This window comes from Calliopsis andreniformis, chromosome 7, assembly GCF_051401765.1.
Source record: "Calliopsis andreniformis isolate RMS-2024a chromosome 7, iyCalAndr_principal, whole genome shotgun sequence".
NCBI lineage: Eukaryota > Metazoa > Arthropoda > Insecta > Hymenoptera > Andrenidae > Calliopsis > Calliopsis andreniformis.
Window position 1 is genome coordinate 10,417,351 of NC_135068.1, and position 16,756 is coordinate 10,434,106.

Genomic DNA, 16,756 nt, shown 5'->3' on the forward strand with positions numbered 1-16,756 from the left:
ATGCCTTCCTGGTCGTATAATGAAATCTGAGCTTCCTGTGACGTATAAAATTCAAATCATTGAACTCTGTTTTCTTGAGCCCGTATATAGCACACTCGAGTTTAATTAAATATTGTAAAAATTGTTTTATGCACAGATACTCTTCCATATTTAACCCTTCTCCAGCGATCTCAATATGTTGAAGCAGAAGCTTTGTCTTGGAACTTTCCATGGATACTAAAGTAAAAATTGTGTAATAAGTATTTATGAAAAAAAAGTTATTGGACAATATTCTAGAGATATTGAGAAGTAACACAGAATTTTTGTACATTTTTTAAAAACATAGAACATCTAAACAATCTTTGCTGAGAGTAAAGGATTTAGATTGTTGATGAAGAGCTACTGACGATGAATAAAAAATAATTTGACTTTTAAATAATAAAAGACGATAATCTACAATAGAATTATTTTATGTAAAATAATATATCTTATGTAAAATGATTTACACACTTCAGTAAACGTGTCGAGTCTATAAAACGAGCTTCTTTAAATCTCTGGAGACTTTAATGCCTGCATAAATCGGATTCTTCTCTGGAGACTTCAACGCCCACATAAGAAAGATTCTCCCGCAGAGACTTCAATGCGTGAATTATAGCAGAGAGTAGCACATGATGACATTCTTTCCAATCGTTGGACGAACCAAAAAATTCCGCTGACGATCGTAAATACAAGTCGCGTGTCGTTGTCCCTAACGGTGCAAGAGTCGCAGAATGTTCCCAAATAGCTATCTAGTCGCCAGAAACTCTTAAATCATCTTAGAAGTTTATAAATCTCCCATGAAAGAGGTTTCCCAGGTGTTGATAATCAATTTTGATGAAATTTATGGAGAATATCATTTCCAAGGGGTGAAAATAATATCACAATTTTATTGACCGTGGCCCAGATAGCACACGACATCTTGAAAATGTTTATTTTATGACCGTTTTATATCTGAAGGTCTGACGACATAATTTGAACGCCTTAAAAACATTTGACAACTCAAGCGTCCAGGTACTGAAACGTCTACCTTATACATCCTCTTACTTTCCACGTAAAAACGTAACATTTTCGTAGAATAAAGCACCTATACACCATTTTGACTCTTCTTGTACTTCCAGCGTCAGGTGCCAAAAATTAGATATTAAAAAATGACCAAAATTGCATTCCTCTCCTCTGCTAGGACACCACAAGTGTTGAAACGATATCGAGAACCGTGGAATTCCTCGAGCGAGGCTGAAAAAGTGTCTGGGCACGGGAAACAGGGGTCAGCTACAGGAAACGCGTGTAAATCCTGAAATTTATGCGGCATGCACGCGCACGAGCCGAGAGGAGCCTCCGGGGATCAGAGAGTGGTGGCCGAAGACGAGGCGCAAGCCTTCCAATCCTTCGATCTCCTCTTGAAGCGCGAAACCATCGGCACCCCGCTGTTCGAAATGTCAAGGTGCTCGCCAGAGTGAAAGGACACCCGTATCGCTGCCCTTTTTTCGCCAGCCGGGCTATTTGCACGCGGCATAATTAATAAATTATGTTCGCCAGGTGTTACCACTTCGTGACGAATCGATTCGTTCGCCTCTGACTGCGTTGCCAGATGCCGGGACAAGATGTCACGGTGACGTCAGGAAGTAGAAGAATGAGATCACGCGGTGACATATGCTTTATGACGTCACTGGAAGACATTTTGTCCCAGCATCTGGCAACCCTAGGAGCTGTGAGGTTATGCGGGGTTTTTGGAGCTTTGAAAAATTCTACTTTTTCGTATGCAGTAGAAACCCTATTATTTGCAATAAAAATAGGCAAGTAGTGGTTATATGTAGATACATAAAATATTAATCTAGTAAAGAATGTGGCTTTCAGATATTTTTAATAGGCGACATATATGGATCCTGTCATAAATATGGTTTCTGTATTGTGGCTCAAGTGCAATTCTCAATAAGAAACTTCTTTGTCGCTGAATAGTCTAGTAATATACCACTGTCCAGAGTATCAGAGGGTCATTAATCTCCTTTAAACACGATTGATAAGAAAGAGCCAGTTCGACGTTCTACAGTTGCATATTATCCAATTATCCCCCGAACAATTTATTCGCTGTTTAATGTATCAAAGTAGATTACTTTAGTCTGTGAAAGAGATACCTGTCGATGTGTGTTTCTTATTAGAAACAGGCGTCATTAAGCTGCAATGAGAAGTCGTTAGGACCCATTAGCTTCGAACAGTTCGGCTGATAGATGTTACTACTCTGCTCCTGCTTTCTTTCTTGCCGATGTGCGTGGAAACGCGCCGTCTGGCAACCTTTCTACGTTAGATATGCCGGCCAACTGATTATGTCACGCTATGCAACGACTTGTCATTAATATTCATTACTTCCTCGTTAACTGGAACGGTCGATCAACAAACAAGCGGATCGATCGACAATGCTCGGGCAAGTGTGCTCCAGGAATGAATTAAATATCAAGACCTACCGCAAGGAGGTCCAGAAGTCCTTCAAAAAAATACTTACGCTTAGGGAAAGCTGGGATATTTGTTGGGAAAATTCGTGAGCAAGTAAATGTCTCAATATTTGGTTGTTTAAGATGTCAAAAAATGTCCCAATAAGTGGACAACTTAGAAAGACTTAGAAAAATTTGTGAACAAGTAAATGTCTTAATACCTGGATGCTTAAGATGCCAAATGTCTCAATACTTGGTTGCTTAAGTTGTCAAAAAATGTCCCAATAAGTGGGCAACTTAGAAAGACTTAGAAAAATTTGTGAACAAGTAAATGTCTTAATACCTGGATACTTATGATGCCAAATGTCTCAATACTTGGTTGCTTAAGTTGTCAAAAAATGTCCCAATAAGTGGGCAACTTAAAAATGCATACCCTGATGCTTGAACTGATTCTTTTCTATTTTATTACATATATAGATTAGAATCTAACCTTGAAATTAAATAAAATTAGCGCTAGTGTCTAGGTATCGGGACATAACCAAGTACTGAGACATTTACCTTCTTCACTGTATCATAAAAGGTATTTAGGGAATTAGTCAAATAGTTCTAACAATAAGTAACTAGACTGAGAATCGTACTCACAAATTCCAACCTTAAAGAGAATAATCAGTATGCAAGATTTGCAACACAATGAATCAAAATTCCATATGTAACTTGTGGGTTTATGCAACCTTAAAAAAGGTGTGCTCTGGTGGCTCCCAAGGCTCCCGATTAAGGTGTCTCTGAGAGGATTATTCTTGCAGGAGACGATGAGCTCACAGTGGCTCCTCCAGCTCCGCCCCTTCTCATTTTGGCAACTCGATTTTCGCTCGACAATAGCCGTCGCGGAATCAATTAGAATCGCTAATCGAGTGATCGCCGTATGAATTACCGAAGAGGCCCGTGAACGGTAGACGGCGTTTCAAATGCTAATATAATAGGTGTACACCTATTTAGATATGCATCTCGCATGCGCCCGTAGAGTTTAACACGTATTCATTAGAGGGACGAAAGCGGGCTGCCATTCAGAGACTATTTTCATTCATGAAGCAACGATTCAGAGGCTGATATCGCGACGGAATAATTGGACGAACGGGAGGCGGAAGTTCAGTCGAGGACTGAGTAATTGCCATTGAATTCGCCAAGGACTGCGTGTAAACGTGAGCAAGTATGCCCATGTGGGCACACACACGAACTACCCAGAGGCTCAACTGTTGAAATTTCATGAAACTCAAGGAATAAATTTTCGAGATGTTACACGTACAAGAAAATCCAATAAAAAAATCGAGATGATGGACCAGCCCATCCAGTGAGGGACATCTGATTGGTGCATTGTTCCGTGCCAATAAACATGGCTATATTAAGGCTACCTCAGAACAAGGGACTCCAGCATCAGAGCTCCCTAGCCTTTTAAGGCGTCTCTGTGCTATATGTGCTAGGAATGCTAACATTTAGGCGGCGTTATTCGAAAGCCATTAATATGAGTAATTGTGGTCTAAAACAGTGAGCCTAGTAGCAAAAAGAAATCGATTTTTTAACCTCCTCCAGCATCAGAGCTCCCTAGCCTTTTAAGGCGTCTCTGTGCTATATGTGCTAGGAATGCTAACATTTAGGCGACATTATTCGAAAGCCATTAATATGAGTAATTGTGGCCTAAATCAGAGAGCCTAGTAGCTCAAAGAAATCGATTTTTTAACCCCCTCCAAGGCATAATACTCCTCTAAGTGTGTGACTCTTTTTATCCCATTTCTAGTGCACGAAGGTACTGTTATTCTTCTCTAAGATTCTGAGACATCTGTTCACATAAAATTTCGCCCATCTCTGACGCAAAGCGCGAGAAGAATGCCGTCTTCCCGGAACTCCTCGAGTGCCTCTATCTCAGCTGATCCATTTATCTGAGCATCTTTATCCTCGAACCCGCGTCACCCGAGCATACCCTCAGCGGAATGCCCGAAGATCGTTCTAAGTTAGTGAACGGCGTGATCCACATTTAGGACAGCTTAATTAACGGCGCAATTTAGAGAGTGTTACGTTTTCATGTCGGGTCTCCCCTTCGGTACCCTTTCCCATGATCTTTCCTCTCTCGAGGCTGGCCGAGCGTTCAATAAACCACGGATCTTAATAGCACGAAACAATTAACTTGGATGAGTGTGCTCTAGGATGCTGGACAGCTATGCCTTTACGATCCTCTACGAACGTCGCGTTTATCAGCCAACGCTGACTCGGATCCGCGTTAACTGTCCGCCGAGCTGGCTCGCGTTTAATTAGCCACCAAGCGTGAAACGCTTCGTTCTCTCATTGAAACGAGAATGCCATTGTCCCTGGGTCCAGAATAGACGGCGGCGAAGGTGTGTGAGAAGGCAGGAACGAGGGATCTGGGAGATGCCTCGAGAGGATTGGATAAGATCGTCCATTTTGGATCCTTATTCAGATATGATAGAAATATAATAGAAATCCTTGGGAATAGCATAGGAATTCACTTGGTGTATTCATATATTCACATTTTGTGTATATACTTCTGCTTCTTGAATATTTATTTTTAATTTAAAAAATTCGTTCAGTGTCCCTTCTTTCTAAAAATACAAATTCTATATTCTAGGCATCAGTCAGAGTCTCAGTTCGAATTTTCTGTGAATGTGGCATAGATAGTTCTGCTTCAGAACCACAGAATGAAGCACCACGTTGCTTCACAAAATAAACTCGCGATGAGTAAACATCTTCTGTCGAAGAGAATCTGCCTAAACCAGGATCTCCAGCTCCCACTGACGCCATTGTGTTAGAAGCACCTTCGAAACTGACAGCGTGGTTTTTGACAACAGCCAGAGATCCTTTTACGCCAAGTGAAAGCCAAAAATACCGCTTAACGATTTCTAGCCGCCTGATCGGTCACAATTAAGGATCTCCTATACGTCATCCTAATGAGGATTAATGTAATGCGCGAAGTTGTTGATAGAGTGGGCAAAGAAACGTCGTAAAGGAGCAGCACGGTGGAACGGTTTCAGAACGTAACTCGGTGAAACATCGGCTGTCGTCAGATAAAAAAACGGTACCTCCGTTTGACGTCCCTAGGTTGTATCAGGCTCGATAAGTGGTTGATATTCAATTAATTCGCGTATTTACGATTAGACTCGCCCGCGGCTATAACCAGTGGAATTTCTATGTTCTCCTCCGACCAGCTGTCTGCTGGGAGCAATAATTAGTGGCTGGCGCGCGTGAAATGCTGCTCCTCCTCGACACATCGATGTAAGAGAATACAAAATAAAGATTTCAGTTCGCTGTTCACGAGTTAGCGAGATAAGCTGATTGAAACGCGGCAACTGATAGAATCTTGAAATTGGAGTGTGGAAAGGAGTAATTAGATAATAGAGGGACCACTGAACAGTGATGGCTCTTTTAAGAGCAAAGGCTGGGAACGTGTTTCCTGCTGGGAGATCAGAATCTCTATGATGGCAACTGAAGAACTTTGAATCGCTTTCAACATGTTTCGAAGCTTAGAGCTCTTGAAAGTCTTGAATTTTACAAAGTCTTGAGTCTTGAGATCTTGATCAGTCTTGGATCTTGAAAGTCTTGATTTTGATAAGTCTTGAGTCTTGAATCTTGAATAGTCTTGAGTCTTGAATCTTGAACAGTCTTGAGTTCTAAAAGTCTTCAAAGTCTTGAAAGTTTTAGATGCCCCGAAAGTCTTGATACCTTTAAACGTTTTGAGAGATTTAATAGGACCGTGCACTGTTCTATTGAATACAGACTGTAGCCTCCAAGCTACGATTTGTAATTCATGGGAGGGTGCACCTATGTATAACGCTGGGAGAGTTAATTAACTTTTACGAGAAATATAGGACAGTGGTGTTGTGGAGGTGTGCAAGTAGGGTAAATGCAATCTTCTGACTTTGTTGCTCTACAAAGTCAACAACCAGTCTGGCATATTGATCGTGGAAGGTATTTGCATGAGAAGTAATAAATTAGATATGGATCTAAGAAGAGATTATGGGTGGGTTCGAAAGTGTGATCATGAAAGATGCAAAGTTTGTACGAGATTCAAGTGCCACATAATCTACATTTTTTCTGTTCACATAGAGCGAAATTTCTATGAGAACACTATAATCTACTGACAGAAATCATTTCTTAAAACTCACAATGCATAATCGTTCACAAGTATCAGTAATGTACCCTAGTAAGTTTACTTTCTTTGCTGCTTGCAAGTAGAATTGATGAAGTGATTTGAATAGTCCATTGAGGCCATGCTTCTTGTGGACAGACACCAGTGATTGATTGGACTCTAAGTGAAGACCCTCTGCGAGTAGACGCTGCAACGTGAGTAAAACCTATTAAGTGGAAACCTTATGTGAATAGAAATTATAGAGAAAGATTAGAACCGGTTAAGTGTAGAATTCTTACGAATGGAGACTATAAAATGGCAGAATCTCTCAAAGAGGAATATTTTGCGACTGGAACCTCTGAAATCTGAGTACTTAATATCTTTGCAGTCAGAGTCTACTGAAGATGGCTTCATGAGAGTATATAAAGACAAATAATCGGATGCATCGTTCAGGAAATACTTTAAGAAGATGCCAAGCGGTATCCTTTGTAAGAATCCATTTCCTATGCAATTTCTCTTCCTCGAAAGGCACGTGAATTTTTCCTTAAGGCTAAGACCTGAGAAACTTTTTCCCGATCCACTTTTTGCGTATGCATAGTTTCAACAAACTCTTAAAGACGGTACGAGTTAAGTGCAAATCGCGGAAATAACCGTACCCAATAATTTCAACTGGAGGATGTAGTCGAATATCAACAACGTATCGTTGAAAACTATCGAGAGAAACTAGTCACTGACTATATAGAATCAGTTACAGTTAAATCGCTGCAGGCGTTGCAACTGCAGTATGCGTTTGTTTTACTTTCTACTGTTCACTCGCGATTAAAGCTTGCCTGATTAAATTATGTCCTTGGTGTGCAGACAGATTTTTCGGAAAACTGAAATCTTGAATCATTTCAAAATCCAAAGGCATGAAGTCAGCACCTGAGACCTAACTATAGCCTGAAGTGAAAATTGCATCCACACTTGAGCGCAAAATGACTTCTACGTATCATCACCATAAAAACTCGAGCGTCTTCGCACTCCAGACACTTTCAAAGAGCCCCTTCAGCTGCAATAAAATGGGCCGAGTGATCCAAGTGGGTAATTAAAACGCTGCCACTGAAAGTCAGGAGCTGCGTTGCGAAAAGAAAAACACCTGGGCTTTATCGAGGTGACAGAGGGGAGACGAAAAAAGAGGAGTCAGGGTGAAAGAGAATTGGAAAGGCTGGGGAAAAAGAAGGAAGCAGGAACCAGAGGCGCCTCGTATAGTAATCTTGTTGCTACGAGTATCTGGACACTTGCAACAAATTGGTAGAGATAACGCGCAGGAAATAGTTTGAACGTTACGATTTTTCTTCTTCATGTTCATGGCTAGAGGACTGGATGATAAAACGAAGCAGGCGATTTTTAGCTGTCGCAGATTGTCGTTAGCCTAGAATCCCAGTTGTATTCTGGACTGGGTAGCAAGCCACATATATTGCACTAATTTTCTGCTGGAAACAGTGTTGTATCCTGTTTAAAATTATTCCTAGTAGTTAGTTTACTACTAGTTTAGTGTCCCTAGTAGTTCACCTAGTAGTTCTAATACTGTACTTAGTGCTCCTAGTAGTGGTTCTATTAGTGCTAATAGTGTTACTAGTACTCTTAGTAGTCCTAGTAGTTCTAATAGTGCTCTTAGTACTCTTAGTAGCCCTAGTACTCCTCCTAGAAGTTATATTAGTGTTACTAGCAGCCTCAATAGTGCTCCTAGTAGTGTTATCAGTACTCTTAGCAGCATACCTAGTAGCAGTAGAAAATAACATATGTTTTGTGCATCCTGTAATTTTTTCAAGTCGACTTAAACCTCCATTTGTTCCTACTCATGTCAAGATCAAGGTTTCTCCAAATTTTAGGGTCTAGTGCTCCCAATTTTCCACCCAAAACCTGCACCTTCTTCTTCCCCACACATTGGCAAGATTTCACACCATCAACGTTCTAAACTTCGACTTTCCTTCTTTCCAAAAGTGCAGCCAGTTGTCCCTCTCTCATGAAAAATAGAATTAATCAATTTTTGCTGAATTTCTCCAGCGTATTATCGCTTCTACGCAAAAATCTTGAAGACTCTCTCCCTCGAAACGATCTTCCCAGAACGTCCGTGGAGGATTGAATCGGTAGGACGTTCCTTTCCACGGTGAATGGTCCACTGTTCATTTTTGTAACGCGATAAGCCGCGGAGGAATCGATTCGCGGTTGTTAGAACGGATATTCACTAGGTCTTTTACGAAATCCTTGCTCCAATTCTCTGCGTAGTGCGTGGCGGAACACAGGCAACCGGTTTCAATTAATATCAACCGAGTTGCGATGCTGTCGTTGGCGGCAGCCGACGTACGAAAGCGTGACGCTGGGTTCAGAGGGTTGATTGCAGCTTGTAATCTGTCGTCGGCGCCCTGCTGTGATGCTAGGCTGTATGACACCTGTCTCGTGATGGCAGGGATGGGATTGAGTTCTATAAATAAAGACAAGATAAACATCTACGCTAGAAGTTGATTTAAATCATAAGATAAATGTCCCAGTAGTTTATCGTGACGCTAATTTTACTTAATTTCAAGCTTGGTTGTAGTGTATCTAATAAGAAACGAAGGAGTAATATACTCGGCTATTGGAACGCAGTTTAAGTATCGGGATATGCATTTTTAGATTGTCCACTTAGTGAAACATTCGGCGTCTTGATCGTCCAGGTATTGAGACATTTACTTATTCAGTAATTCTTCTAGAATATGTTCCAGTTGTTCTAAATGTTTTTAAATTGTCCACTTATTGAGACATTTGACATCTTAAGCGTCCAGATATTGGAACACTTACTTGTTCACGAATTTCTTCAGGACATATTCTAGTTTTTCCCTCAGTATTATTAAGTTGCTCACTTATTGGGACATTTGACAACTTAAACATTCAAACATTGTGATATTTATCTTGGTAAGCAATTCCAACTCGCGAGTAATTTCGATTAAAATTTAGGCACTGCTCGATGCTTCCAAAGTTCAATGAATCCCCTCTCAGCCAAAGAGAAACTATGCTTCTGAATTAGCACTGGCCTTCAAGATTTTAAAAATCAGAGCCTTATCGATCCAACTTCTCAAACAGGTCTACGAACCCCAAGGCAACCGCCATCTTATCAGCACCCACAACGTTGCAGAGAGATTGCCATTGGATCCAATGTGAAATCGTGTCGATTTTAATAGCGACTGGATTAATGGGACGCTGTAATACTAGATGATTAATTTAACAGCGCTTTTGACCGATAAAGAGCATCCTTAGGCTCTCCTGCGATGGGTCCACTATCGATCCGATCGTTAATCGCTGATTTAGTGTCTGCAACCGCCCACTGAATCCGTATCAATGATTTATTCGTCAGGACTTCGCGGCAGTGTAAAGAAAAGGTAGATGTACCGTTCACTGTGATTAAGGTGCAGCTATTTAATAACTTTAGGTTATTATATTTGCTTTCTACGCGCATCAGGAAACGTAAATAGCGAAGCAACGAAAGGAACATCCGGACTGGAGCATCGAGATCCAAAAAATTCTGACCGTGTCATTAATCCCTGTTTCCATCTTTCGTGTCATTAAGACTGCCTCAAGAATGTGGCTCCGCTTAACATGGATTCAACTTCGGAGCTAAATGACTTTGGCCAGGATTTAGAAAATGGAGACTCGTCGGAGGATTCTGTGAGAGATCGAGGAGAATCAGTGGGATCACTATAAGTGGGGCAGTAGTGACTTTAAAAGTTATAGGAAGCTCTAAAAATGGTAATTAAATATTGGAAATACTGCAAAATAGAATCCTTTAAAAATGTCAGAAAATATTAATATTAATTAGACACTGCTTTCAACAATTAATACAAGTTTCCCCGTTTTTCTTAATAATAAAAAACAGTTATCAAAACTAGGACTCTCGTAACTTTTTCTCTGAAGACAGCCATTTTACTCTTCCACATTTCTGTCTGTATCTAATTCTGTACCTTCAGATTGTAATCAGTTATAAAAGAAGAACTGTTATAACTAAACCAAGGATAGAATTATAAACTTTTTAGGGTTTTTTAAAAAGGGTTAAAAATTCTTTTTCAACTTTCTTCTTTTTTAAAAAGAATTTTAATCCAAAGGCAAAGAAATATGGACCAGTACCTAATCATTGTTCTTCTTAGTTTCCCATAATGACGCTAGATTTCTGACTTCAAAGACATCGCGAGAGGCTCGCGTGCGAATAAGTGGCAAAAACGGTGCCCCGCCGATGGAAAAAGAGAACAAGATAACGTAATTGTAGACAGCGAATCGGCTAGATAAAAATACACTGTACAGTTACACACCGGTGTTCAAATGAAACGCGCGCCTTCGATACGATCGAAGTTGCTCGCTCGCCCTTTAATACAGTGGCACGAGCTGCCTCTTGATTTCCTGTCTGCCATTTTTCCACTTAGAGGTTCGCGGAATAACGCGGAATTCGCGTGGGCGAAGAGGAGTGAACGTATCATCGCGAATCTGCGAGCATCATTCAATAGATGAAGAGACAATCAATATTTCAATTTATTTATTTTAGAAGAGAATCGGAAAAGGAGGGTGAAAATGGTAGAAAATAGCTAAAATCTGGTATTTAAAAAAATACTTCCAATACCTAATTTATGTAGCTCAGAGACGTCTTCAAACGTCATAAAGACATCCAGTAAGGACTTAAAAATGTTTTATAGACGTCTTCAAGACATCGTAAGCTATTTGGGAAAATATATAGTAAATATTCCTAATAAAAGAAAATTATGAAAGACAGTGGATGCCATGGGGATCGACTTGAAAATTGAAGAAATAGTCTAAACCACAAAACTAGGTACAAATAGCTCTACTTTGTTTTAATGGTTCACACTTTTTTAATCTGAAACACGGTGTTTTGCCTAGATAGTAATTTTCCACCTGGTGCCGATACCGTGACAAAATACTCTTCCTATGACGCCTCTAGAGGCGTGTGATTAGAGTAATTTCTGCCATTAGCTATCCCCACCAGGTTCCTCGAACCGAGAACCCTCTCCTAGAAAAACCGCTCGACAGCCGATCAATTGGCCGCAATTTGCTCAAATTAATTATGAAAGTCTACAATCTCCGCTAATGGTAGCAGCTTCAGCGTCTCAGGAGTGCCATTTCTGGGAGATCCTCAAGGCGGTTGTAGCATCCACCGCTCGAGCGGCGATTTCTCGCGATCGAACACGTTCCCAGTGGAAAGAAGACATTCTAACGAGCACTTGCTTAATTTCTGAAGCAAGATCGGCTAACCTGCTTCGAGACTATGCTCGGTGACCATAAGAAGCGTTGAGTCACTCGTAAGCAATCCTTGATGCTCCTACCGACGGGAGAGCTTCGTTCGAGTCGACGTCCTTGCTGTAGGTAACTCTGAGAGCGTCATTAGATCGCGTGATATAGATAGAAATGAGGAACCGGGTGGAAATGCAGAGACAGGGGTAAAGGTGAAAGAATGCTGATACATTTTCAAATTTTTATGTCCTCAGATATTATAATTATAGAATAATTGTGAACTTCGATTCCTCGAATAGAATCGCCTAGTTCTGGAGACTTGAATGCCTGGAGAAGTTAGAGTCTTTAAGTCCCTTCTGGAGACTTCAATGCCTGTAGAAATAAAATAGGGTCTTTTTTGGAGACTTTGATGCCTGTATAGTGTGCTTAGAGTTTTTTCTGGGGATTTGAATGCCTGCAGAGAGTACTTAGAGTCCCTTCTGGAGAGTTCAATGCCTGCATAAGGTATTTGGAGTCGTTTCTGGAAATTTGAATGCCTGCACAGAGCACTTAGAGTCTCTTCTGGAGACTTCAATGCCTGCACAGGGTATTTAGAGTCTTTTCTGGAGATTTGAATGCCTGCACAGAGTACTTAGAGTTTCTTCTGGAGACTTCAATGCCTGCACAGGGTATTTAGAGTCTTTTCTGGAGACTTCAATGCCTGCACAGGGTATTTAGAGTCTTTTCTGGAGACTTCAATGCCTGCACAGGGTATTTAGAGTCCCTTCTGGAGAGTTCAATGCCTGCACAGGGTATTTAGAGTCTTTTCTGGAGATTTGAATGCCTGCACAGAGTATTTAGTGTCTCTTCTGGAGACTTCAATGCCTGCAAAGAACAGTTTCCTCCAGAGACTTCAACACTTGGGTCATCATTAAGAAGCATTTGATAGCACAAAGAATGAAATATGAAATTCTTTATTCTAAGAAAACACAAATTAGTAAGCGAAATTTGTTGACGTAAATTGCATAGAGAGTAGAACTGGCTACAAGTTAGGTAGAATAATTAACACGAAAGCAGTGTGTGAAACATCTGTGCACTCAGCACGCTAGCAGGAAGAAAAGTTGGAGGCGTCACTTCCTGTTCCTTTAATGAAAAAGAGTAGTGGACGCTAGATATATGTGTCCGTTTTCTCGAACACCAACAGTTAATCTTCCGGTGTCCATATAGAAACGTGTAATTTGAAGAATCAGAGACATTTAATGACCATTTAACGACATTCATTTCCATCAGATGATATTAAGATTGATTGCGGTTAAAGTGTGACATAACGTGTAATTACTAAGAAATGTAGCAACTTGGACGTCTATAAAAGTAGCTCACACTTTGACCTACTGTGCTCTAAAATGAAAAAGAGGAGCAAATGAAGCATCAGCTAAGTCTAAATAAACGCAGAAGTTACACGAAACTTCTACCATTTTGTCTTTTTAAAAGTCATTAAGTTGAAAGCATGCAATCATTTAGCTTCAAAATTAATAAATGCATATATTAGGTGGTCAATTTCTCTTCTTCTGAATAAAAAAAATGAAACTGTGGTTTATTTGGAGATACAGATGGGAAACAGAGAAAAAAAGAAGAAATATATTAAGTAAGAACGTTTCACTGTGATTGAATGTAAACCAATGTTTTACATATTATTTGCCAAATTGCTCAACGCATATTGGAGATCGGCACACCTGCTCCGAGGCAGATGCTGAACTGCACGGATTTTTTATTTATTTCCGCTGCTTAATGCTGAGATTGCTGTAATGAGAATGTAGGGCAGAGAAATTTTGCTCTGCTTTTCTGAACTTTTTGATTACAGCACACCCGGCGCTTCAATCTGCCGAACCTGTATTTAAGTGCATGGGAAATACTTTTTTTTGAGTTAGGGCTGAATTTACATTCGCATCTGCGAATGCTGCTATTAAGAAACCCCTTTTAACAGCGATATTAATCGCAAAAGAAAAAGTGGTAGAATGTATCGAAAGAATTTAATACAAAACTTCAACTGATATTCATCAAATAAAATATTAAATGAATGGACAGATATCTTGAACTCTAATCGACTGGATACATATTAATTTCCTTTTATAAAAATTATAATATATGCTTTAATTTTAATGTTTTCGATATTGTCACATACTGCGCGCATTTTCTACTTTCCCACACATTCAAATTTCGCGGACTATTTGCAGCCCTCTCGTGGTAAACCTCGAAAGCTAGTTCCAAAAAATTTAAGGACTTCGAATCATTCGAAGTGATAATTCTGTGCAACATGATTTGCGTGTGTTTCTCTCGATCATAATTTAAATGATTATTCATATATGAAACTCGCATTAATATAACATAAGTGTAACTTTCTTATAATATTGAAAACATACAACATGACAATATAAAATGTTGATTTTAATGCGTACTTTATCTTCAAGGTTTCTAACCTCACTTTCGAAATTCGATCGAAATCGTTATAAATATTACTCGCAACCGAGAACAATCTTAACTATGAACGAGGTTCTTTTGCGATACGACGAAGGCAACGAAAGTTTCGAGGCGTCGTTTCGCTACGTTAATCCTAACCTGAAAGTAGACAAGCAGTTCAATTTCAATAGAAAGGTAGATGAGCCCATAAATAACTTCCTTCGCAGAATGGATGCAAATATAAGTCACTGTGCAAGGAAAAAACTTAAGAAGAAGAATATGCGTAACGTGGAGTCATTGAGTGACACAGTAGACAATGTAAATAACAAAATGATTAAGTTCATGAAGAATGACTCCATAATAGATGGCGATGTTACTTGTAGGTCAATTTTAGAAGATACCTCTAATATAAAGTTGGTCATTTTTGATACAGAATATGTACTGAAGAGAAATGTCCCTTGCATCAAAAAGATACAACTGCCTTCAAGTATTTTAGTTGGTTTTCCCACCTATCCCTCTGTATTTGAATCTGTGCATGTAGATAGAGATAAAACCACTTTTCAGTGGTTTAAAAATGATAATAAAAACAAATGGGTCCATGTGGGAGATGGTTATTTGTACATACCTGATGTGTCAGATCTAGGATGTAAACTGAAGATTGCTTGTACTCCAAGAAACAGCGCAGGGAAAGGACCCATGATAGAAGTTATATCGAATAATAAAGTTGAAGCTGGTCCTGGAGTTTGTCCTTTTGAAACCAGGCATGTTTTTACTAGTAGGAAGTTATCAGGCAAAAGGTACATATTTATAAGATTGGATGAAGTACTAGGTGGTGTTTCCATCAATCTTACTGTTATAATTATATAAATGAAATTATAGTTTCAGGGTAACATCTTATAACATATTGGCAAATGTGTATTCAGAAACAGAGTTATCAAAAGATGTTTTGTATCCCTATTGTCCAGAATATGCCCTGTCTATGGATTACAGAAAGCTACTAATTCTGAAAGAATTAATGGGTATTTTTTCATACTATTTTTTACAAAATACATCTCTCATATTTGCGAAAAGAAATTGGAATGATATATTTTTATAGGGTATAATTCTGACATAATATGTCTACAAGAAGTAGATCTAAAAGTATATGAAAATGATTTAGTACCATCTTTGTATACATTGAATTATAACAGTGTATACAATCTTAAAAATGATTTACGAGAAGGGCTCGCAATTTTTTATGATCGAGAAAGATTCAATGAATTAGGTTCCAGCGCCACTGTTATTGGGCTGAATACAGATTTCACGGAATTTAATTCTGTTTGGTCGCAAATCCAAAGTGAAAGCGTGAAAGAGACGTTTAAAAATAGAAGTACAATCATACAGGTATTAAAATTGCTAACAATCGTTCATTAATTAATAATTGATTGATAATTATGAATAATATTGCAGTCAATAATACTAGAGTCTAAAGAAACCTCAGAAATCTTAATTGTTGGCAATACTCACTTATATTTCCGACCAGAAGCAGATCACATACGTTTGCTACAAGCATATTACGGTTTAACATATTTGCAAAAGATTTTTAAAGAAATACAACAAAAGGTATTTGCATATAATTTACATGATATGAAATGTGCTTCATTTGGTAACATGAGACATATTTTCAGTATCCAGAGCGTAATGTAAGTATCATATACTGTGGAGACTTTAACAGTTCTCCAGAAAATGGGGTTTATCAATTAATGACTCAGAAATATATACCAGAAGACTATGCTGATTGGAAATCGAGTGAGTTAATTAAATATTGTATAAATGTACGTGACTGGAGATAAAACTTCTAGTTTATCTGCTGTTCTCTTGCAGGCCCTAATGAGCACGTAGAAAATATATTCCTTAAGCATGATTTCAATTTATCCAGTGCTTGTGGTACTCCAGAGTACACAAATTATACAGGCGGCTTTGCTGGATGTTTAGATTACATATTTTACCAAACAGATCGCTTAGAAGTTGAACAGGTCATTCCAATGCCCAGTAAAGAGGAGCTTAGTTTGTACACAGGTCTCCCATCCGTAGTGTTTCCAAGCGATCACATTTCTCTATGTGCAGATTTGAAGTGGTCAAAATAAAAAATTGGTAAAGTGAATACGTGTTTGTATTCTTGTATGAAATTTTGAAATATTACTAATACACGAACTTTCAATGAATTCTTAATTTATTAAATAATAATTTCAACTTTATAGAATTTTATAAAACGTACATAATAAGATTAGTTTCCAGTGTTTTCAAAATAGCATTTATAGTCAAAGTCAGATACATACAGCGAACGGTTAAAAAATAATCTTTGTGATCTATTCTAGGATAAGAAATGAAAGCCTTATGTACGCTATGGATCACTTAAATTATCACGTATATACGAACGAACGAATACCAAAGAATTACATTTTTTGCGCATTTACATTTGTATTCTAAAAGAGGATGATCACACCCA

The 16,756-nt window shown here is 38.9% G+C and overlaps 1 protein-coding gene across 2 annotated transcripts; it reads left to right on the plus strand.

Moving 5' to 3' along the window:
• Window positions 1-14,108: 14,108 nt before the first annotated feature.
• On the plus strand, window positions 14,109-16,755 carry LOC143181530 (2',5'-phosphodiesterase 12). 2 transcript variants are annotated; one of them, XM_076381970.1, is made up of 8 exons: window positions 14,109-14,202; window positions 14,280-15,065; window positions 15,148-15,287; window positions 15,365-15,651; window positions 15,718-15,870; window positions 15,936-16,056; window positions 16,132-16,401; window positions 16,626-16,755. In XM_076381970.1, exons 2-7 carry the CDS (start codon window positions 14,353-14,355, stop codon window positions 16,392-16,394), a joined length of 1,677 nt encoding a protein of 558 aa, XP_076238085.1. In that variant the 5' UTR covers window positions 14,109-14,202; window positions 14,280-14,352; the 3' UTR covers window positions 16,395-16,401; window positions 16,626-16,755. The 2 variants fall into 2 exon arrangements, with proteins under 2 accessions (XP_076238085.1, XP_076238084.1); XM_076381969.1 differs by having other exon boundaries at window positions 14,125-15,065.
• The last annotated feature ends 1 nt before the right edge of the window (window position 16,756 follows it).